Source organism: Carcharhinus amblyrhynchos, unplaced genomic scaffold, assembly GCF_965287045.1.
Source record: "Carcharhinus amblyrhynchos unplaced genomic scaffold, sCarAmb.v2.hapA scaffold_42, whole genome shotgun sequence".
In the NCBI taxonomy this organism is placed as follows: Eukaryota; Metazoa; Chordata; class Chondrichthyes; order Carcharhiniformes; family Carcharhinidae; genus Carcharhinus; species Carcharhinus amblyrhynchos.
Window position 1 is genome coordinate 4,016,637 of NW_027649783.1, and position 24,682 is coordinate 4,041,318.

General features: G+C 43.7%; 2 protein-coding genes, 1 non-coding gene and 1 pseudogene across 4 annotated transcripts; 1 reads left to right on the plus strand and 3 right to left on the minus strand.

The window, feature by feature from the left end:
- Nucleotides 1–136: 136 nt before the first annotated feature.
- Nucleotides 137–8,219, plus strand: LOC145335943 (uncharacterized). 2 transcript variants are annotated; one of them, XM_080181679.1, is made up of 3 exons: nt 137–388; nt 1,557–2,751; nt 7,649–8,219. In XM_080181679.1, exon 2 carries the CDS (start codon nt 1,912–1,914, stop codon nt 2,719–2,721), a length of 810 nt encoding a protein of 269 aa, XP_080037805.1. In that variant the 5' UTR covers nt 137–388; nt 1,557–1,911; the 3' UTR covers nt 2,722–2,751; nt 7,649–8,219. The 2 variants fall into 2 exon arrangements, with proteins under 2 accessions (XP_080037805.1, XP_080037803.1); XM_080181677.1 differs by lacking the exon at nt 7,649–8,219 and having other exon boundaries at nt 1,557–3,400.
- A 12,648-nt stretch (nt 8,220–20,867) lies between these two features.
- trnag-ucc (transfer RNA glycine (anticodon UCC)) lies at nt 20,868–20,939 on the minus strand. The gene has a single exon. It is a non-coding gene; the product is annotated as a tRNA-Gly (tRNA).
- Nucleotides 20,940–22,152: 1,213 nt separating this feature from the next.
- LOC145335847 (histone H2A.J) lies at nt 22,153–22,542 on the minus strand. Its single transcript, XM_080181573.1, has one exon. It carries the CDS (start codon nt 22,540–22,542, stop codon nt 22,153–22,155), a length of 390 nt encoding a protein of 129 aa, XP_080037699.1.
- Nucleotides 22,543–22,846: 304 nt separating this feature from the next.
- On the minus strand, nt 22,847–23,840 carry LOC145335886 (histone H2B pseudogene; annotated as a pseudogene).
- Between the last annotated feature and the right edge of the window lie 842 nt (nt 23,841–24,682).

The following is a 24,682-nucleotide window of genomic DNA, read 5'->3' on the forward strand; positions in this document are numbered from 1 at the left end:
GATTCAGTCTGAAGCTGCCGTCAACTTCCGCATTGTGACGTCACAATGTCTGACAGCCAGTAGGAATGACGCTGCTGGCAGTGATGTCACTAGATGCGCAGGCGCGTGGACACGGCTGCCCTTCCCCCCACCTCCGGAACATCGAGCCCAGGTTTCCAGGCAACCGGCTGCCGGCTCCGCCCTCCCTGCCCGGCAGAAGGACTGCGCATGTCCAAGGGAATGGGGAAGCTGCGATGATGATGGGAAGAGTTGGAGGACCGGAAGGAAACTGGTCCTCCAGCCAATCAGAGCTCCCTAGTCTCTGAATGCGGAAGTTGGACAATGGCTGGGAAAGCTGCTCCTCTCTCAGTCTGAATGAAGATTGAGTTTCATATAAACTGAAACATCTGTGAGTAAAACACTTTCCTTTCTCCTTCCATTGCTTTTCTTATTCTGGGGGGAAATTGCGGAACTTGCAGCAACTGAAGGGAAAGGAAGTGAATCCAGGGAGGGTGCAGACTCTGGAAAGTTTGGCCCAGCTCTCTCTCTCTCTCTCTCTCTCAAAGTTGTTGACATCCTTTGCTCCCTCAGCTTGACTCATTTATTTGTCAGGCGGAAAGGATGGTCTCCTAATGTTCACAATTAAAGGGCTGGCTTCCCCTGACATTTAAGGGTACAATAAATTACTGTAGGACAGAGATATGTCTATTGTTGTATGATACACGAGATATTTATGGTTCTGTTGCATAGCAACATTGTACTGCAACCATATTATATAGTTTCGGTCATTTTTTCCCCAGGGTTGTTAGTTTTTGGATTTCTCTTCCACAGGGACCAGTCTGAAAGACGTGTTGATTAGCTGCATTAGTCATGTTAAATTCTCCTTCCGTGTACACAAACAGGCACCAGAATGGGGAATTTTCATGGTAACTCCATTGCAGTGTTAATGTAAACCTACTTGTGGCACAACTAAATGAACTTTAAAACAGTGAAGGTGATGATCATTGAATGTGTTCACAGATGAGTTAGACAGATTTTTGAGTCAAGAGTTGTGGGGAACAGATGGGAAAATGGAGTGAAAGCTAAGATGTGGGTGTTTTGCTCACCCAAAGACGTGGTGAAGCTTTGAAATTCTCTACCCCAGAGGACTGTGTAGCCTCAGTCATCAAGTATTTTCAAGGCAGAAAATTATAGATTCCTAGATGTTGAGGATATCAAAAGATGAGAGAGTGTGGAAAGTGATGCTGAGGTAGATTGGCCAGTGACTTCATTGAATGCTTGAGCAGGCTTTATGGGCAGAATGGCCAATGGAACCTCCTATTTCTTATGATTTTTGTGCTCTGGACAAGAAGTGATGAGCATGGAGCTGTCAATCAACATGAATCAGCACCTTTATGAGAATTGGGAGGATGAATATTACGTGCAGCAAAGTGTAAAAGAAGGGAGAGCGTATGGGATGGAGATTTACAGCTTTTGGGGAACAACAGAGAAAAGAATGTTCCACAGAAACCAGAATTGTCTATTTTTGAATTTCTATCCTATACTGGCAATGATTTATTTGTGAACTCCCTTTACAGGATATCAGAAAAGGAGGAATTACAGACAGAAATCTCAAATGTCACATTAAGACTTGACAGAGTCACTCGATTCCTGGGTCCTGAATATCGTTGGTCTTTGAATCTGGAAGGAGAAATGTTTGTCTGCCTGCTTCAATACTTTTGAAACATCAGTGTGACTGGAAAACCATCAAGACAGATACACACCCAAGTGAAGGTGTTCCAGTGCATTGATTGTGGTATGAATTGTCACCACTTACACAGCTTGAATAAAGATATCACCAGTCAGAGCAGGGAGAAACCGTACACTACTTCTATGTGTGGTCAAGGCTTCAACTGATTGTCCAACCTGGAGAGACAGAGGAAGAATCGAAACATGGAGAAACCATGGAAATGTGGGGACTGTGGGAAGGAATACAGATTCCCATCTGTGCTGGAAGCTCATCGACGAATTCACACCGGGGAAAGGCCATTCACTTGCTCTCAGTGTGGGAAGGGATTCACTCAGTTATTTCACCTGTTGAGACATCAGCAAGTTCACAGTGGGGAGAGGCCTTTCACTTGTTCTCAGTGTGGGAAGGGATTCACTCAGTTATCTAACCTAAAGTCACACCAGCGAGTTCACACTGGGGAGAGGCCATTCAACTGCTCTCAGTGTGGAAAGGGATTCACGCAGTTATCCCAACTGCAGTTACACCAGCAAGTTCACACTGCTGGGAGGCTATTCATCTGCTGTCAGTGTGGGAAGGAATTCAGATATTCATCCACCCTGCAGAGACACCAGCAGCTCCATACTGGAGAGAAGCCATTCATCTGCTCTCAGTGTGGGAAGGGATTCACTCGTTCATGCACTCTGCAGAGACACCAGCGAGTTCACACCGAGGAGAGGCCATTCCCATGCTCTCATTGTGGGAAGGCATTCAGACATCAATCCACTCTGCATTCACACCAGCGAGTTCACACCGAGGAGAGGCCATTCCCATGCTCTCATTGTGGGAAGGCATTCAGACATCAATCCACTCTGCATTCACACCAGCGAGTTCACACCGAGGAGAGGCCATTCCCATGCTCTGAGCATTCATTGGTCAGTTCCACCTACAAAAACACTAGTGAGTCGACGTTAGGGATCGGCCATTCACCCACTGCCAGCGTGGGGACAGATTCTGTAATTCATCGCACTGGCTGAGACACCACCAAGTTCACAAGTGATTACGGGGTGAATTCTGCTATTCTCAATTACATCCAGCACGGCATTTTGTTCATTCTCACAATTGGTCAGTGGAAAGAGTATCTTTCTGCTGGACTGGCCGGTCCCACAACATTCCCTCCAGTGGCTTGGTGCTCCTTAAAACTTGTTGTGAATACCTGGTTTCAACATTCACAAGGATTACAAAATGAAAGCTTGTTTAGAGGTTGGAAGACAGTTCAATCCCATTTGAAACTTGCCACATTGCCATGAAGATGGGATGTGGTGGTTACATTTCTCTTTTGTTTTAATAATTAATGAATTACTGAAGGGTCGGTCAAGGATAGTAGTGGGAACTTGTGCATGGAGTCAGAAGAGATAGGAGGGACGATGAATGAATACTATTCTTCAGTGTTCACCAAGGAGATGGGCCATGATTTTGAGGATGAGAGTATGATACAGGTTGATAGGATGGAGGAAAAGATGTATTGGCAATTTTGAAAAACCTGGGTGTCATTAACTCCCCTGGGCCAGATGGAATATATCCTAGAATTCTTTGGGAGGCAAGGGATGAGATTGTAGAGCCTTTGGCTTTGATCTTTGGGTCCTCGCTGTCCACGGGGCTGATGACACCAAAATTGGTGGAAAGGCAAATTGTGCGGAGGGTGTGGAGAGTCTACAGAAGGATCAAGATAGGCTGGGCGAATGGGCCAGGAACTGGCAAATGGAATTTAATGTTGGCAAGTGCGAGGTGGTCCATTTTGGTAGGAATAAAGGTAGGAAGGATTATTACTTACGGGGCGAAAAACTGCAGCAGGGGACGGTGCAGAGGGACCTCGGGGTCCTTGTGCATGAGTCGCAAAAACCCAGCCTGCAGGTGCAGCAGGTGGTCAGGAAGGCGAATGGGATGCTGGCCTTCGTAGCGAGGGGGATTGAATATAAAAGTAGGGAGGTCTTGCTGCAGCTGTATAGGGCATTGGTGAGGCCGCAGCTGGAGTACTGTGTGCAGTTTTGGGCGCCGCACCTGCGCAAAGATATTTTGGCCTTGGAGAGAGTGCAGAGGAGGTTTACTAGGCTGATGCCGGAGTTGAGGGGGTTGAGCTATGAGGAGAGGCTGAATAAACTAGGCTTGTACTCGTTAGAGTTTAGAAGAATGAGGGGAGATCTCATTGAGACGTATAAGATGATGAATGGGATGGATAGGATAGAGGTGGAGAGACTCTTCCCGCTCAGAAAAGATAGTAGGACTAGGGGGCGTAGCCTCAAGATAAAGGGGGGGCAGTTTAGAACAGAGTTGAGGAGGAACTTCTTCACTCAAAGGGTGGTGAATCTCTGGAATTCTCTGCCCGTTGAAGTGGTGGAGGCTGCCTCGCTAAATATTTTTAAGACGCGGGTTGATAGGTTTTTGATGAGAGAGGGGATTAAGGGTTATGGGGAGAGGGCGGGAATGTGGAACTGAGCCACGACAGATCAGCCATGATCTTATTGAATGGCGGGGCAGGCTCGAGGGGCCAGATGGCCTACTCCTGCTCCTATTTCTTACGTTCTTATGTCCTTATATGTCCATGGTCGGCTTATGAACAAAGTAAGGATATGTGGGATAAGGGAAATTTGATCGATTGGATAAGTAACTGGCTGTCTCATAAAAGACAGAGGGTGGTGGCGGAGGGAAAGTTTTCAGACTGGAGGCCAGTTACCAGCGGTGTACCACAGGGATCAGTGCTGGGTCCTCTGCTATTTGTGATTTTTATCAATGACTTGGAAGAGGGGGCTGAAGGGTGGGTTAGTAAATTTGCTGATGACACCAAGATTGGTGGAGTAGTGGATGAGGTGGGGGGCTGTTATAGGCTGCAAAGAGACATTGATAGGATGCTGAGCTGGGCCGAAAAATGGCAGATGGAGTTTAACCCTGATAAGTGTGAGGTGATTCATTTTGGTCGGGCAAACTTGAATGCGGATTACAGGGTCAACGGCAGGGTTCTGAGGAATGTGGAGGAACAGAGAGATCTTGGGGTTCATATCCACAGATCGCTGAAGGTTGCTACTGAAGTGGATAGAGCCTTGAAGAAGGTGTATTAGCGTTTATTAACAGGGGATTTGAGTTTAGGAGTTGTGGGGTTACGCTGCAACTATACAGGACCTTGGTGAGACCACATTTGGAATATTGTGTTCAGTTCTGGTTACCTCACTATAAGAAGGATGTGGAAGCATTGGAGAGAGTGCAGAGGAGATTTACCAGGATGTTGCCTGGTTTGGAGGGTAGGTCTTATGAGGAAAGGTTGAGGGAGCTGGGGCTTTTCTCTTTAGAGCGGAGGAGGATGAGAGGCCACTTAATAGAGGTTTATAAGATGGAGGGGGATTGATAGAGTGGACATGCAGAGACTATTTCCTTGGGGGGATGTAGCTGTTACTAGGGCGCATAACTATAAGGTTGATGGTGGGAGATATAGGAGGGATGTCCGAGGTAGATTCTTTACTCGGGCAGTGGTTGGGGTGTGGAATACACTGCCTGCTGTGATAGTGGAGTCGGACACTTTAGGAACTTTCAAGCGGTTATTGGATAGGCACATGGAGCACTCCGGAATGATAGGGAGTGGGATAGCTTGATCTCGATTTCGAACAAAGCTCAGCATAACATAGAGGGCTGAAGGGCCTGTACTGTGCTGTAGTGTTCTATGTTATACAAAGAACAACACAGCACGGGAAGCAGGCCCTTCGGCCCAACGAGCCCGCACCGCCATCTTAACAATGTGTTTTTCCTACTCCACCCTTGACCCATGTCTGTGCTTATGATACCCCCATTGGAACCCAGATTAAGGGGAGAATAATTTAGGGACAATTTTTTGCACCAATCAGACTAACAGCATATTTTTGTGGTGTGGGAAGAAACCGGAGCACCCGGAGAAAACCCACACTATCACGGGGAGAATGTGCAAACTCCCACAGACACCGACCCAAATCCATGTATCTGCACAGCAAACAGTGATAGTCACTGAGCTGTCGTGTTGCCCGTCAGATGGTCCAGTTTAAATGTACACTAACGACGTGAAACACTAGGCAAATCTCGAAGCAACATCCGAGAGCAGTCCTCACATGACCCACTGCGTTTATGCCCTTTGTTGGACAACAAGGCGGACCGAATCACCTGTGGATGTAAAAAAAAAGTCATCAATAAACATGCACAACTTATACAGACATTCACAGAATCCCCAGAAGCTCAGAAGTAAGACAAGTGAGCCATAAAAATATGTTGGAAGGTCCATAGGAATCAATTGATTCCCAGGAACGTCCCAAGGCTGTTGATCCTTATTTAGAACAGTCTCCTGTATCCCTCCATCCCTAGCCCCCTCATGTGTCTATCTAAGTATCCCTTAAACAACTCCAATGTGCCTGCCTCCACCACCTTACTTGACAGTGCATTCCAGGCCCCCACAACCCTCTGTGTGAAACACCTCCCTCTAACATCAAAATTATACCTCCCCCCTCACTCTAAGCCCGTGGCCCCTCGTAATTTTTATATCCAACCTAGGAAAAAGCTTACCACTGTTTACTCTATCTATACCCTTCATAATCTTATACACCTCTTATTGGATCTCCCCTCATTCTCCGTCTTTCTAAGGAGAACAGCCCCAATTTGCCCAATCTTTCCTCATAACCCAGTCCTTCCATACCAGGCAGCATCCTGGTAAACCTCCTCTGCACTCTCTCCAGGGTCGCCACGTCCTTCCGGTAGTAAGGTGACCAGAACTGGACGCAGTACTCCAAATGCATTCTATACAGCTGCAACATTAGATGCCAGCTTTTATACTCTATACCCCTTCCTATAAAGGCAAGCATACCATAAGCCTTCCTCATCACCTTCTCCACTTGTACTGCCACCTTCAAGGACTTGTGTACTTGCACCCCTAGGTCCCTCTGCGTTTCTATATTCTTGATAGTCCTACCATTTATTGTATAACTTCCCCCTACATTATTTCTTCCAAAATGCATCACCTCGCATTTATCTGGATTAAATTCCATCTGCCATTTCTCTGCCCAATTTACCAGCCTATCTATATCCTGCTGTATTGGGTGACACTGCTCATCACTATTAGCAAGTCCAGCCATCTTCGTGTCATCTGCAAACTTGCTGTTCACACCACGTACTCCTCCTTCCAAGTCATTTATGTATATTACAAATAGCAAAGTCCCAGTACTGAGTCCTGCAGCACACCACTAGTGACAGACCTCCAGCTAGAAACAGACCCTTCTACTACTACCCTCTGTCTCCTGTTACCAAGCCAGTTCTCATTCCATCTAAACAACTGTCCCTGTATCCCATGAGCCTTAATCTTTTCCACCAACCTACCATGAGGGACTTTGTCAAACGCCTTACTGAAATCCATATAGACGACATCCACGGCTCATCCTTTGTCGAATGTTTTTGTCAACTCCTCACAAAATTCTACCAGATTCATAAGGCACGACCTCCCCTTTACAAAGCCATGTTGCCTGTCAGTAATCAGATCGCAACACTCTAAATGCGTAAATGTCTCTAATTTATCTGGGTATTTCTCACTGAAAAAAAAATAGCAAAATAAGAGTGACAAGTTGTCTGAGATGGACTGGGAAACTATATTTTAAGGTATGTTGAAAGCCAGGCAATAGTTAATATTTAAATATTAAATATCACATATTTCCGAGACAATCAGTTGGCTGGACCACTGGTTCATGATGTGGAATGACGATGGATTCAAATTCAGTGCTAGCTGGCGTTACCTATGAAGGCCGCACCTTCTCCATCTTCCCCTTGCCTGAGGTGTGGTGACCCTCAGGGTTAAATCAGCTCGTCACCATATCTATTGGCGCTCTCTAAGGGGAGAGCAGCCTATTGCAATGATACTGTGCCTTTAAGAAATGTATTTTAATATTTATTTCTATTTCATAGAAGAATCCATAGAATCCCTACAGTCCATAAGGAGCCATTTGGACCATTGAGCCTGCACTATCGACAATCCCACTTAGGCTCCATCCCCAAATCCAAAATATCTATCCTGCTGATTCCCCTGATACTAAGTGGCAATTTAGCATAGCCAATCCACCTAACCTACACATCAATAGACACTAACGGGCATTTTAACATGGCCAGTCCACCTGACCGGCACATCTTTGGACTGTAGGAGGAAATGGAACACCTGGAAGAAACACACCGGGGAACAGGCCGGAACTGAAACCAGATCTGTAAAGCATCATTCCGAAGCACTGTGCAGCTCCTTTTTCAGTGTTCCCAGCCAGCGTAATTAAGGGCCTCACACACCCTGGACATTCTCTCTCTTCCACTTTCTTCCCTCGGGAGAAAGATACAAAACTCTGAGGTCACGTACCAACCGACTCAAGAACAGCTTCTTCCCTTCTGCAGTCAGACTTTTGAATGGACCTACCTTGCATTAAGTTGATCGTTCTGTGCACACTAGACTGTAACACTACATTCTGGGATTGATTTGGGCGTGATTGATAAGTCATGTAGCTAGGGACAGCTATTTTCACAGAGACGTCCAGTTTTAGTTTGGTTTTTCAGGAGCTGAGAGACAGCCATGTTTTTCCCCTTCTCTGGAGTTGGAGATTCTGTTGTCTGGGTGACGATTGTTGGAAGCTGCCAGAGACTATGTTGCTGTTTTCAGAATATATCCTTCTCAAAGCTGCTGACTTAGATTTCTGTTCATAGCTGAAAATCCAGCATCATGTGAATGTACTTGTTTTTGTGCTAACTGAAACTGAAGAAAGAAGTATGTCTGGAATGATGCTTTACATTGGAACAACATGTTATCATGTGTCATGTTTAAGTCTTGTAATTGTTAAAAGTTATGTTAATCTTCTTTGTTATATTCTAACTGTGCCCTTAAATAAACCTGGTTTGATAAAACTTTCCAAGTGGGTCACTTATGTAGGTGCGGCAACAATAATCTATCCCCCTCAATGTCAACAAAACAAAGGAGATTGTCACCAAATTCAGGAAGTGTAAAGGAGAACATGCTCCTGTCTACATCAATGGGGTGAAGTAGAAAGGGTTGAGAGCTTCAGGTTTTTAGGTGTCCAGATCACCAACAACCTGTCCGGGTCCCTCCCATGCCGACACTATAGTTAAGAAAGCCCCACCAATGCCTCTACTTTCTCAGAAGACTAAGGAAATTTGGCATGTCTGCTACAACTCTCACCAACTTTTACAGATACATCATAGAAAGCATTTTTCCTGGTTGTATGACAGCTTGGTATGGGCTCCTACTCTGTCCAAGACCACAAGGAACTACAAAAGGTTGTGAATATAGCCCAATCCATCATACAAACCAGCCTCCCATCAATTGACTCTGTACACTTCCCACTGCCTTGGCAAAGCAGCCAGCATAATTAAGGACCTCACACACCCTGGACATTCTCCCTTTTCCACTTTCTTCCCTCGGGAGAAAGATACAAAAGTCTGAGGTCACGTACCAACCAACTCAAGAACAGCTTCTTCCCTTCTGCAGTCAGACTTTTGAATGGACTTACCTTACATTAAGTTGATCGTTCTGTGCACACTAGAGTGTAACACTACATTCTGCACTCTCTTGTTTCCTTATGAATAGTACGTTGTCTGTATAGTATGCAAGAAACAATGCTTTTCACTGTTGTTACATATGACAATAATAAATCAAATCAAATCTAAATCATACCTGGAGTGAAATACATAATTTTCCCCTACTGCCAAATCAAATGTAACATTTAGGGTCTACCTAACTTGACAAGACACTTTGGAGTTTCTGGCCTGGGTCTTAACATTTTGGTCCTCTGGGAATTTTGGGGACTTTAATTTCTCATACATATAACAGTTATAGATTCCTTTAAGGAACAAAAATCCTAAAGGAAAAGCAAAGCAACTGTAGCTAAGAAAGGATAGTGGAAGATTCCATTAGAACAAAGGAAGGGACTCGTATCCTGCCCAAAATAGTCATAAGCCTCAGGATGGGAAACATGTTTTGGAATTCAGTAAAAGGGGAACCAAGAAACTAAAAAGAAAGAGAAAATAGAATATGAGAGCAGATTGGTGAGAAACATAAAAACCAACTGGAAAAGCTCCCATGGGTAATAGAAAAGGAAAAGATTATCAAGGACAAATGTGATCCATTCCAGGTAGAAAGAGGAGAGTTTATAATGTGGAATAGATAAATGGCAGGTAAACTCAATGTGTGTCTGTCACCACTGAGGAACATTCAGAAATCAGCCTCAAAACACAAGAGAACCAAGGGAGAAGTGAGCATGAGGAACTGAAAGAGGTTAATAATAGTTAAAAAAAAACTGGAGAAATTAATGTGGTTGAAATATAATAAATCCCCTGAAGCTGATGTAAATTCCTGTTGAAAGGCGTGATAGCGTGACTGGTTTAAAGTTCTGGATTAAGGTTACAGTCTTTGGGGGCGTAGGTTTGAATCCCACAGCTGCCGGATATGAGGGGCAGCACAATGGTTAGCACTGCCGCTTCACAGCACCAGGGACCTGGATTCAATTCTCAGCTTGTGTCACTGAGTCTGCATGTTCTCCCCATGTCTGCATAACGTTCTTCCTGGTACTCTGGTTTCAAAAGACAGGCATTGGCTTTGCTAAATTCTCCCTCAGTGTACCCGAAGACGTGTCAAAGCGTGGCGACTAGGGAATTTTCACAGTAACTTCATTACAGTGTTAATGTAAGCATACCTGTGACACTAATAAATAAACTTAAACTGGAGATGGTGGACATGTTGGTAGTCATCTTTCCAAATACTATAGATTTGGGAATGGTTCCTACAGATTGAAAGATGGTAAATGTAAACCAATAACTTGAGGAAGAGAGAGAAGGGAAAACTACAGACCCATTAGCCTGACATCAGTAGCAGGGAGAATGCTACAATCTTTTAGAAAGGATGGGATAGCAAATAAATTAGGAGCTGGAGTGGGCAACTCAACCCCTCAAGTCTGCTTCATCATTCAATGAGTGATCTGACATGATAATCCAAATTTCTACTATCTCGCCGTATCCTCATAACCCTTGATTCCCTTATTATCAGTCTGCCTATACTTACTGACCCAGCTTCTAACTCACTAAGTACTGAGAGCTTACTGGAAGATTGGAACACAGCCAATGTAACTAGATTGCTCAGAAAGGGAAAACAACAGAAGGTGGGGAGCTATAGGCCAGTTAGTTTAACAATTATTATTAGCAAGCCACTGGTGTCAATAATCAATGAGGAAATAACTAATCATTTTGGAAAGCTGAATGCAATCAAACTTAGTCAACATGATTTTACAAATATAAATCACATTTGACAAATTTACTTGAATTCTTTGAGGATGTTACAGGGAGAATTGATAGAAATCAACCTATAGATATAGTGTGTATATAGATTTCCAAAAAACATTTGACAAGGTAAGAGGCTGGTGCATAAAGGAAAAGTCCAGAGAATTGCAGAAAGTTAACATGGATTGAAAATTCTCTGTCACACAGAAAACAGAGTAGGAAAAAATGGATTCTTTTCAGAGTGCAAAGATGTAACGAATGAAGCATCATAGTAATCATTTCTAGCCTGCAATTGTTGTCTACTCACACTATTAATGTGGAGGAAGGAATGGAATGTAAAGTTTTAAATTTTCGGATTATTCACAGATAGATGAAAGAGCAGGTTGTAATGAGGATATTGCAAATCTGCAATGGAATGTAAATAGATTGGGTGAAAATCTAGCAAATGGAGTTTGATGTGGGTAAATGTGAGCTCATGTGCTGTGGCAGGAAGAATCAAAAGATAGATTATCATTGAAATCAGGGTCTCCAAACTACGGCCCACGGGCCATATCTGGTCTGCAGCCAGTGAGGTGGGACGGGATTTCCGCTGCCGGAAACATTCCCCCATCCGGAGCCCCGCCGCGGGCTCAGGATCCGGGCCCGGGGACTGAAGCCACTGGCGGGACATTCGCTGCCATTCCGCGCGGTGTCTGATTGGCCCAGGGGAAATCCCCATCCTCTTTACTGACCAATCAGAGCTGCCGTCCTGTGACTGATGAAACAAATCAGCAATTGGGACATCTGTTATCCAATCGCCGCTCTGCATTGACTGAGTGACAGCTGCTTTATCCAATCCGTAAGCTCCATCCGTCTGAAATGACGATGATGGCAACAAGTCAGAGCAATTCAGTGATGGAAGGAAAAAAGAGAAGTGGACCGTCCCCTGTTTAATGAAGAATGGGGTGTAAAGTATTTCTTTGTACAAGCAGGTGATAAAGTCTTGTGTGTCATATGCAACAAAAGTGTTGCAGTTTTGAAGGAGTACAATGTACATCGGCACTATGAAACCAAACATGAACCACATTATTCCCAATTCACAGGAACACAGCATTTGAAAGATTTGAATCAATGCAACGCAGGTGGCTTTCCCAACAAGCTATTTTTACACAGAAGAGAACTGGAAATGAAGCTTTAACCAGGGCCAGTTACAAACTAGCTTATGTGTTGTCTAAAAGAGGACAGCCATTCACCAATGGAGATCTCATCGAAAAGTGTACAATGGAAGGTGTGGAAGAGTTATGCTCAGAAAAAGCAAATCTGTTCAAAATCATCAATCTTGCGCCAAATATTGTTGTTCGTAGAATTGAGGATATAGGAAGCAATATGTTTCATCAAATTGCAGACAAAGCAAGAAATTTTCAGTTGTATTCTCTCGCACTTGATGAATTGACTGATGTGTGTGACACATCACAACTCTGAGTATTCATCTGTAGCATCAACAGTGAATTTAATGTGACACCAGAATTAGCATCAGTGGACAGCATGCACAGCACAGTAACTGGAGAAGACATCTTCAAAGAATTGCAAAAAAACTGTGTTAGAATATAACCTGGAGTGGAATAGACTACAATTTGTGACAACTGATGGAGGAAAGAACATGTCAGGGGTGAAGAAAGGTTTGGTTGGACAAATCACAAAAGCTTGTGAGGTTGGTGGACTCTCAAGGCCCATGTTTCTGCATTGCATTATCAATCAACAAGTATTGTGTGGAAAATATGTAGGTATGTCTTACACTGTTGAAACAATAGGTTTCAGAATGCAAGACACTGCTGTACAATAAGGCAAGTCACCAAACTCAGAATCAGTTTCTTCAAGAAAATCATGAAACTGGCGATGATTAAGCCCATGAGATCAAATGAAATTCACTGTTGAAACAACAGGTTTCAGAACACATTTCATTTGATCTCATGGGCTTAATCATTGCCAGTTTCATGATTTTCTTGAAGAAACTGATTCTGAGTTTGGTGACTTGCCTTATTGTACAGCAGTTCGTTGGCTTAGTTGTGGAAAGGTTCTATCATGGTTCTTTTTAGCTCAGAGAGGAAATTGATTGCTTTCTCACAGAGAAGAATTGACCTGAACCACTTTTATCAAACACTGACTGGCTTTGGGAATTGGCATTTTTTGCAGACGTGACAGGCTGTATGAATCAATTGAATCTGAAGTTGTAAGGTGAAACAAATTTGATTTGTGATCTATTCACGCATGTCAAGGCATTCAGGGTAAAACTGATACTATTTCAAGGACAAATAAAAGTTCATAACTCGCTTCATTTTCCATGTTGTGAGAAATTTCATGAAGAAAGTGAAGCAGAATTTCCTTCTTCATTTGCAACAGAAATTATTAAGGATTTGCAAAAACAATTTCAGAAACGATCTTCTGATCCTGATGGAAACACTGATGAAATAAATCTGTTTCAAAATCCATTTGACTGCAATATTGAAACATTCCCAAATCAGTTTCAAATGGAAATTATTGATCTCTAATCAGATGATATGCTGAAAGACAAGTATAACGAAGGAAATCTGATCCAATTTTATAGATCTTTGCAGCCTGGGCAGTTTCCAAATTTGAAGTTTGTGGATTTGTATAAGTTTTTGGTACAACATACCTTTGTGAACAAACATTATCAAAAATGAAGTATGTCAAGTCCAAATATCGAGCAAATTTATCTGGTGAGCATTTGAAGTCCATTCTAATGATTGGCTCCTCAAGCTTCTAACCTCAGTTCAGCAATATTTTGAAATTAAAAAGCAGTTCCATCATTCCCATTAATCTTGCGCAAAACTTTATGATTTGTTGGTTACGACTGAAAACTCCAATTGCCAGAATTATGTAGAAAGGTGCAAACTGAATTTATTTTTGATCAACCTTTATTAATGGTTCAAGTTTATTTTGAATTTCTTTTCTTTGTTTTACTGAAGTTCTTTCTTGGGGCATGTTTATTTTTCTTATTGTGTGCCACAAAATTGGGCAAATTCTCACTTCAAGTAAACATTTGTAAAATTTCAGTAAATAAAATTAATTCAAAAATGAATAGCCTGCTTTTCTCATCTGCAGTTAAATAACTGATTATATTTTCAAAGCATTTGTTAATGTTTGGCATTATATATCATTATATATCATTTCTCAGTGTAAGCACAGTATTGTTTCTTTGTAATTCTCACATTTCTCCTTTGTTCTGAATCATATCATGCTGATTACAAAGATGATCCAAATAAAACTTACTCATTCATTTCAATTTTATTCATTCATTTATAAAACTAATTTCTTTTCTTTGGTCCCCGAAAATGTGTAAAATATATGATGTGGTCCTCGTACTGAAAAGTTTGGAGACCTCTGATCTAAATGGAGAGACTGCAGGTGAGTGAAGTGCAGATGGACCTAGGTGTCTAGTGCATGAATATAAAAGAAGGTAGCAGGCAGGTTCAACTAATAGTTAAGAAGGCAAAGGGCATTCTGGCCTTTACTGTACAGGGGATGGAGTTAAAAACTATGGAGATTTTGTTGCAATTTTACAGTGTTAGTGAGGCTTCTGCAGGAATATCGTGCACAATTTTGGTTTCACCTTAAGAGTCTTGAAGTCAACAAGGGTTTCAGCCATTGAGTAACTACATGAGTGTCTGATTCATAGTGTATGTATCAGTCTCTGGTATAACATCTGGATGTGCTTTTCTGTGATGCTGTGTATGACTGCAAGATTCATTCTACAAATGTTACTTGCTGATACTGTGCGAATGTTGAAATAATTTTGTTTCACAATTTTTCTAATGAACATTTGGGTGTAGGAATCACACCATAGTTGACCTTCTCTAGTACCTTTTGGAAAACCTTGCTCTTCTGTCCATTTCTAGAGAGTTTGTGAATGTAGCATTCATATTACATCTGTGATTCTCTTCTTATCTATGTGAGTGCAGGACTTAATCTTAATAAACGTGTCTCTGATATTGTATCAAGTGTGAGATACTTCTGAACCTTAAAATTACATGCATTCTGGTACTTTGTTAGAAATTACTTGTTTAATATGTAACACACGATAATTGTTTTCTTTTGGATATAAATGCTAATTATAGAATAGAATTATAAAATAGAATTATAAAATCATAGTTTATATTCAGTAGTTGAGTGCAATTTATGCAATAATATTCAATTTGTAACCCTGTGAATAGTAACATCTGGAAACACAGCCTGGTAAGTAATCCCTACAGTTTGTACTAAGGCAAGTGTCATTGTATCTTTCAGTCTAATTCATTGACAAAAATTGCATTGTTTATGATATGTTTTTCTATCTAAATTCTGAGTGAATTAATTGCAATTTATTTATTATTGTACTTTTTTTGTTCTAGCGATGAATTATTAGTTAATTTGTGATGAATATGGCAATGTTTTATATCTGTGTGTGGGTGATATTAAAATCTTGTAGGTCAAATGTGATAGTGACAAGTTTGCAGATGATACAAAGCTTGGTGGAAATATTGTTGTATGGGTGATACAAAGCAGCATCAAGAGGCCTTGGAAAGAATTTGCAAATGGAATAAAATGTGGAAAATGTAGAATAATATTATTCTGACTGTATAGAACGAGTCCATTCAGGCCATCAAGCATGAATTGACCCTGTATCCCCATGTGTTTACCCTGTTAGTGCCCCTGACAATCGGGGAATTTTGCATGGCCAATCAATATAAGAACAAAGAACAACACAGCACAGGAAACAGGCCCTTCGGCCCAACGAGCCCGCACCGCCATCTTAACAATGTGTTTTTCCTACTCCACCCTTGACCCATGTCTGTGCTTATGGTACCCCCATTGGAACCCAGATTAAGGGGAGAATAATTTAGGGGCAATTTGTTACACCAATCAGCCTAAGAGCACATCTTTGGGGTGTGGGAGGAAACCGGAGCACCCGGAGGAAACCCACGCAAGCACGGGGAGAATGCACAAACTCCCACAGACACCGGCCCAAATCCATGTATCTGCACAGCAAACAGTGATAGTCACTGAGCTGTTGTGGTGCCCATCTGCTGGTCCAGTTTTAAGCATACACAAACAACACGAAGTACTAGGCCACTCTCGAAACATCCAAGAGCAGCCCACGCACGACCCACCATGTGCATGCCCCTAGTTAGACAACAAGGTGGACTGACGCACCATATAACTCATGTATATTTGGAGTGCGGGAGGAGACTGGAAAACCTGAGGAAATCTATGCAGATATGGATGCAATGTGCAAGCTCCACACAGACAGTGATGACCTGAGGCTGGAATTGAACCCAGGTCCCTGGCACTGTGAGGCAGCAGTGCTAGCCGTTGTGCCATTTTGGTCGTAGGGGAGTGCAGAGTATTTCTTAAATAGTAAGATGTTCAAAAGTGTAGATGTATAAAGGGACCTGGATGTCCTCATTGAAAATGGCATGTTGGCCTTTACTGCAGGAGGATTTGAGTTTTCCAGTAGTGAAGTCTTACTTTTACTCTATAGCAGCTTGGTTAGACCATAGCTAGTATACTTTGTAATTTTGCTCCCCTTACATTAGTAAGGATATTTGGGGCATTGAGTTTAAAAATTGGCCAGTTATCTTGCAGCTTTATATTACCTTAGTTAGGCCATACTTGGGATATAGTGTTCAATTCTGGTCGCCACACTACCAGAAAGATGTGGAAGCTTTGAAGAGGGTACAGAAAATATTTACCAGGATGTTGCCTGGTATGGAAGGCATTAGAACATAAGAACATAAGAAATAGGAGCAGGAGTAGGCCATCTAGCCCCTCGAGCCTGCCCCGCCATTCAATAAGATCATGGCTGATCTGTTGTGGCTCAGTTCCACTTTCCCGCCCTCTCCCCATAACCCTTAATCCCCTCTCTTATCAAAAACCCATCAACCCGCGTCTTAAAAATATTTAGCGAGGCAGCCTTCACCACTTCAACGGGCAGAGAATTCCAGAGATTCACCACCCTTTGAGTGAAGAAGTTCCTCCTCAACTCCGTTCTAAACCGCCCCCCCTTTATCTTGAGGCTGTGCCCCCTAGTCCTACTGTCCTTTCTGAGCGGGAAGAGTCTCTCCACCTCTATCCTATCCATCCCATTCATCATCTTTTACGTCTCAATGAGATCTCCCCTCATTCTTCTAAACTCTAACGAGTACAAGCCTAGTTTATACAGCCTCTCCTCATAGCTCAACCCCCTCAACTCCGGCATCAGCCTAGTAAACCTCCTCTGCACTCCCTCCAAGGCCAAAATATCCTTGCGTAAGTACGGCGCCCAAAACTGCACACAGTACTCCAGCTGCGGCCTCACCAATGCCCTATACAGCTGCAGCAAGACCTCCCTACTTTTATATTCAATCCCCCTCGCTATGAAGGCCAGCATCCCATTCGCCTTCCTGACCACCTGCTGCACCTGCAAGCTGGGTTTTTGCGACTCATGCACAAGGACCCCGAGGTCCCTCTGCACCATCGCCTGCTGCAGTTTTTCGCCACGTAAGTAATAATCCTTCCTACCATTATTCCTACCAAAGTGGACCACCTCGCACTTGCCAACATTAAATTCCATTTGCCATTTCCTGGCCCATTCACCCAGCCTATCTAGATCCTTCTGTAGACTCTCCACACCCTCCGCACAATTTGCCTTTCCACCAATCTTGGTGTCATCAGCAAATTTCGACACCATACATTTGGTTCCCTCCTCCAGATCATCTATATAAATGGTAAATAGCTGAGGCCCCAGCACCGACCCCTGGGGCACTCCACTAGTCACCATCCGCCAATCCGAATAGCACCCATTGACCCCCACTCTCTGCCTCCTATTTGACAACCAATCCTCTATCCACGCTAACACCCTACCCCCAACTCCATGCCCCCTGACCTTCTGCAATAACCTCTTGTGAGGTACCTTGTCAAACGCCTTCTGAAAATCCAGAAAGACCACATCCACCGGCTCTCCTCTATCCACCGCCCTCGACACATCCTCATAGAACTCCAGTAAATTTGTCAGACACGACTTCCCCTTAACGAAACCGTGCTGCGTCTGCTCTATCAAGCAATTCCCCTCAAGATGCCTCGCTATTTCCTCCTTGATGACGGATTCTAACATTTTACCTACAACAGACGTTAGACTAACCGGCCTATAATTCCCTGCCTTTTGCCTGCCACCCTTCTTAAACAATGGCGTAACATTAGCCGTTTTCCAATCTTCCGGCACTTCCCCGGAATGTTCTCATTGGAACGATGGAGGTTAAAGGATGACCTGATAGAAGTCTACAAGATTATGAGGGGCATGGACAGACTGGATAGTCAGAAGCTTTGTCCCAGGGTGGAAGAGTCAATTACTAGGGGGCACAGGTTTAAAGGAGATGTACGAGGCAAGCTTTTTTTCTTTTGCAGAGAGGGCGGTGGGTGCCTGGAACTGGCTGCAGGGGAGGTAGTGGAAGCAGATGCGATAGTGAGTGTGAAGGAGCAGCTGGACAAATACATGAATAGGATGGGAACAGAGGGATACGGTCCCTCGAAGGATAGGAGGTTTTAGTTCAGTCAGGCAGAATGGTTGGTGCAGGCTTGGAGGGTCGAAGGGCTGCTTCCTGTGCTGTAATTTTCTTTGGTCTTATTACTGCCACAGAGAGAGCAATGTGTGCACCAGAGGTGTGCAGCAATGGCAGGACTCTCCTATGAAGAAACTGGTCCTGAATCTCACTGAACCTGACAGAATACTTAACACAGTGAGAAGTCTGACAACACCAGGTTTAAGTCCAACCGATTTATTTGATAGTAAACTCACGGGACTTAAACCTGGCGTTGTCAGACTTCTTACTGTGTTTACCCCAGTCCAACGCCGGCATCTCCACATCAAGAAGACTTAACAACATAGACAGGGGATGTGCAGGTAAATGCTTCCCTAGGTTGGCAATCGAGGACCAAGGAACACAATTTCAAAATTAGAGGTACCTCACTTAGACAGAGATTGGAGCATTTTTTAAACCCAGTGAGCGGGGGGACGTTGGAATTCTCTAATCCAGAGGACTGTGCAAGTTTAGTCATCGAGTATTTTTAAAATACACATTGATATGTTTTGAAATGCCAATGACATAAAGGGCTGTAGCGATAGAGTGGGGAAAAGGCGTTGAAGTGTGTGATCAAATTGGATGCTGGAACAGACTGAATGGTCCATTCCTGATCCGATCTTCCTGTTTTGGAGGGGAATGGGGAAAAAAATCAGCCTCTCGTGCTGTTTAACACTTGGATTGAAAAGTTGTCTCTTACGTTGGGAATTGTGTGGGGCTGAATACTTTGTGACAGTGAGCTGGCAGTATCTCTGCGCTTTGTGAATGAGTCTGGAACTGCTTTGTGTTGGAACTGGCTTGATGAAATTGTGTTTGTGCCGAGGAATCATTTGGATCTTTCAAATATCTGTCTGCAAAAAGAAAAATAACTAACCTAACTGAGGAACAGATGAAAGAAAATATATAAAAAAATGTAATTTTTCAAACACTAATTATTAGGAACTAGGGTAAAAGAAAAACCATCAGCACAAACATTGTTTGAGATAATTTCAGTAATACACTAATCCGCTTCTGCTCATTGGGTGATTGCAGTGGGTGTCAAACAATTTTGTGGCATTCAGAAATAGCCCAATCCATGCCCTGTTCCTTGAGTTGAGCTGTGCGTCACAGCAGTAACTTCTGCATGGGTCAGATATCTATTTTCATTTCTCACTTTAACTAAATATTGAAACACAAACAATCAAAGAAAGAACTTCAAAGGTTTTTCCATCGATCTTGTCACACCCAGGTGTCCTCTCGAATTCCACCTTCCAGCAACAGGCCCAGAGTCCTGTCGTTTAAAACACTTAGAGATCAAGGTACTTATAACTGTGAATTGTATTTCACTCCTCAAGTCAGTTGGTGCCCCAGGAAAACTGCATAAACAGCTTCGATCACATTTGAACCTGCGCCGAGAAACCTCATTGAATTTCAAGTCTGATGCCTTAACCACTCGGCCGTTACAGCTGCTGGCAAATTGCTGTAACCGCCCCTGTAACGTTCATGTCCACTTCATCAGGCACCAAGATTATTGAGATTACAGTCATTGAGGTAAATGTGTGTCACGCCTGGAGTACTGTGTACAGTTTTGGTCTCTTTACTTGAGAAAGGATATACTGGCACTGGAGGGGGTGCAGAGGAGATTCACTGGGTTGATTCCGGAGTTGAGAGGGTTGGCTTATGAGGACAGACTGAGTAGACAGGGGATATACTCATTGGAATTCAGAAGAATGAGGGGAGATCTTATAGAAACATATAAGATTATGAAGGAAATAGATAAGATAGAAGCAGGGAAGTTGGCTGGTGAAACTAGAACTTGGGGGGGGGGGGGCATAGCCTCAAAATAAGGGGAAGCAGATTTCGGACTGAGTTGAAGAGGAACTTCTTCGCACAAAAGGTTGTGAATCTGTGGAATTCCCTGCCCAGTGAAGCAGTTGAGGCTCCCTCATTGAATATTTTTAAGGCAAGGATAGATACATTTTTGAACAAAAAAGGAATTAAGGGTTATGGTGAGCGGGTGGGTGAGTGGAGCTGAGTCTATGAAAAGATCACCCCTCACGTTATGTTCCCCTTTTTATATATTTGTCTCTGATTGAGAACTCATTTATTAGTTCAGAAATGTCTTCCTCTATTTCAATAACTTTTCACAAAAAAAGTATTGAATCCGAATTTTATGTCTGAAAAATAAAACTGCCTTATTTCATAGTCGTCAAACTTTGCGTTTGAACTGTTTTTGTCCACTCGGTTTAAAACGCAGGCTGTGGATAAATCTCTAAATAAATTATCAATGCGATGGCCGGGAATCGAACCCGGGTCAACTGCTTGGAAGGCAGCTATGCTCACCACTATACCACCATCGCTCACTCCTCTTCTTTCTATAAAGGATTCTGAATGAATCTTTACCTTGCTGCACAACTTGGGTTCAGCCAGGAGATGGCGGCAGTGAACAATAATGTGGGTTTGCTGTTTGTGTCCACACATCCGGACAGGAATGGAGCTGCTGCTGCCCTCAGAGCTGACCAAGAGGCACAGATACTGACCAACTGCACCCGCTCCAAATAGATTCACTAAATTACTGAGCAAACAAAAACAAGAGCAACTAATCTTTTAAGAAGCTGTGACAGTTCCTCTGAAAGCATTATACTTGCTGTAATTAATTGAATCAGACAGACATTGACTGGTTGGAAATTTGTTTCATTTTTAAGGTCTGATTCGATAAAATAAACGCCAGGCCGATGACCTGCTTTTCTCCTGTTCACACACACATTCACTGGTTTTCAGAGAGAGGGTTAGACTGCAAGGCACCTCGTTATTACTTTGTACAGTTATTTCCTGCACAAAAAATAGCGCATTTTTTTAAAAGGATGATTAAAAAACACTTCAAACACTTAGTTCCAGACATTCATTCCCTGCTCAGAGTTTGATTGAAACTTCCTGGGCCAATCCCCGCTGGGGGGGCGGTTCCTCACAGAGTTTAAAAAGGCGGCTGCAGCGCAGACTCTGGATTAACAGTTTGTGTGTCTCAGATCGTGCTGAATCCGCTCAGAAAATGGCCAGGACCAAGCAGACAGCGCGCAAATCGCCTTGCAAACAGCTGGCTACCAAAGCTGCCCGGAAGAGCGCTCCAAATCCCCAAAGGAGAATTGATAAATTACAAACGATGCCATTAACAATTCTCAGCAGTCGCACAAAACCAGGTTACATTCTTCAGGTTTAAACCTATGTGACTTGAACCTGGCGTTCCACATCATGGTTAACATTTGTAGCGCAGACTGTTTTAGAGCAATGGATCTGCTTTGATAAAGGGGCGGCTGGACCCGAACATCCGCTCCTTTCTCTCCTTACAGATGCTGCCAGAGCGGCAAAAGTTTCTCCAATAAATAGCATAAATTTACATGTATAAAAACACCTGTATCAATAATGGGTACAGGAATTGATAAAACAAAGCGGGAAACAGCTGGACTGTGAATAGCAGTGCAGAATCTGACCGATAGACACCAGGCCGCCCTTTTCCAGATAAAGTGAGTGGCTCTGAAAAGAGCCTTTGGGTTATCAGATGAAAGAATGGCCGCTTCACTTGCTCTTGCTGGAGACGGCGGAGGTTTTCTTGGGCAGCAGCACGGCCTGGATATTAGGCAGCACCCCGCCCTGAGCGATGGTCACCCCTCCCAGCAGCTTGTTGAGCTCCTCGTCGTTGCGGACGGCCAGCTGCAGGTGTCTGGGGATGATGCGGGTCTTCTTGTTGTCCCGGGCCGCGTTCCCGGCCAGCTCCAGGATTTCAGCGGTCAGATACTCGAGCACAGCAGCCAGATAGACCGGGGCTCCGGCACCCACACGCTCAGCATAGTTGCCCTTTCTCAGGAGCCTGTGAACACGGCCCACCGGGAACTGCAGTCCAGCCCGGGAGGAGCGAGACTTGGCCTTGGCCCGAACTTTCCCGCTGCTCTTTCCTCTTCCAGACATTTCCCCAATCTCCCAAAGCCTTTCACAAAGAATGCTGAAATCCACTCCCTTTCGCTTCTCTTCTAGCTCCGGGAGGAATGGAGGGCCCACATTGCTGATTGGTCACTTTGTTGCTACCTCTCAGCATCTTGTCCATATGACCAATCAGAAATCTGCTGAACTGACCAATCCGGAGCCTCCACGGAGTGAGGGCGGAAAAGCCCAAATTCTCAGCTTCCCACCGATTTCATTTCAAATTGGAAAAGTCCCCAAAGGGGAAAAGAACAAATCCCTTTGGGAAATTATTCTGATCGGGAATGGAGAATCTCCCTTTCTCTCCTTCCCCAGTCTAGAGTTAACCTGGATCCGGCAGTTTCTCATTTTCACTCTGGGTTTATCTGAAAACTTAATGTTCAATTTTGGAAAGTTCCGATATATTTATGAAACAGAAATACATTTCACACAAAACCCCATCAATAATTAACTATCTAACAACAGCGTTTAAAACATCAGCCTGTCTTTGCACCATTTCACATTTTATCCCGAGTTGCAGATTTGATTTCAGAACTCGGGATCCGTTCGGGGTTAATCTCGGCCCTTTTTAAAACTCTCAAACCAGAAAGTCTCATTGACATCGTTTTGTAAGTGGACGGGATGTTCTCCATATTCGCGAGAACAAGAGGGGAGTGAATATTTTCGGTGTAAATCTGAGGGTTCCGCACAGCCGGAGTTTATAGGGAATAAACTGATCGATTTGTCTAAACAGCAAAATTACAATCGGATAGTTCGAGACGCTTCGCGGTAAAATAAATTAAACAAAGTTTGATACAGCTTTTTCACAGAGATTGTGGGGGGCTCTGAAAAGAGCCGTTGTGTTTTGGGGGGTTTCTCAGTCCATTGGGGGGTTTTACTTGGAGCTGGTGTACTTGGTCACCGCCTTTGTCCCTTCCGACACGGCGTGCTTGGCCAGTTCCCCGGGCAGCAGCAGGCGCACGGCGGTCTGGATCTCCCGGGAGCTGATGGTGCTGCGCTTGTTGTAATGGGCCAGGCGGGAAGCCTCACCCGCGATGCGCTCGAAAATATCGTTGACGAACGAGTTCATGATGCTCATGGCCTTGGAGGAGATGCCGGTGTCGGGGTGAACCTGCTTCATCACTTTGTAGATGTAGATGGAGTAACTCTCCTTCCGGGATCTTTTCCTCTTCTTGCCGCCCTTTGTTACCGGTTTCTTCATCACTTTCTTCGCTCCCTTCTTGGGAGCTGGTTTCGAGGTTGGTTTCTTCTCATCAGCCATCTTCAGTTTCACACAGAAATAAAGCAAACCCCTTCCGAGCGCTGATTAAATAGACAGTCCCACAGATCTATGTTAATGAGGAATTGGGAAAGCAATGATTGTGATTGGACATTTTAAAAGTTATTCCACTCACTTCTCAGGGGTTCATTTGAGTGGATACGGAAACAGACCAATCAGATTGAGGGGTTTCCGCCAATCACAAACCTCCTTACTACAATCAGGAAGTACATTTTCCAAATCATCTCCAGGCCCAGTTTCTCAGTGTGGAAAGATCCACCGGGAAATGTCCCCTGGCTGTCGGTGTGAGGGACCCTTCTCCACAGAGGGACTGTGCGGGAGTGTGGGATTCCTTCAGGAACTGTGAATCTCTGGTAATGTGTGTGAGTGTGGGATTGACTCACTCTCTGATACAGTGTGTGAGTGTGGGATTTACTCACTCTCTGATACAGTGTGTGAGTGTGGGATTGACTCACTCTCTGATACAGTGTGTGAGTGTGGGATTGACTCACTCTCTGATACAGTGTGTGAGTGTGGGATTTACTCACTCTCTGATACAGTGTGTGAGTGTGGGATTTACTCACTCTCTGATACAGTGTGTGAGTGTGGGATTTACTCACTCTCTGATACAGTGTGTGAGTGTGGGATTTACTCACTCTCTGATACAGTGTGTGAGTGTGGGATTTACTCACTCTCTGATACAGTGTGTGAGTGTGGGATTTACTCACTCTCTGATACAGTGTGTGAGTGTGGGATTTACTCACTCTCTGATACAGTGTGTGAGTGTGGGATTTACTCACTCTCTGATACAGTGTGTGAGTGTGGGATTTACTCACTCTCTGATACAGTGTGTGAGTGTGGGATTTACTC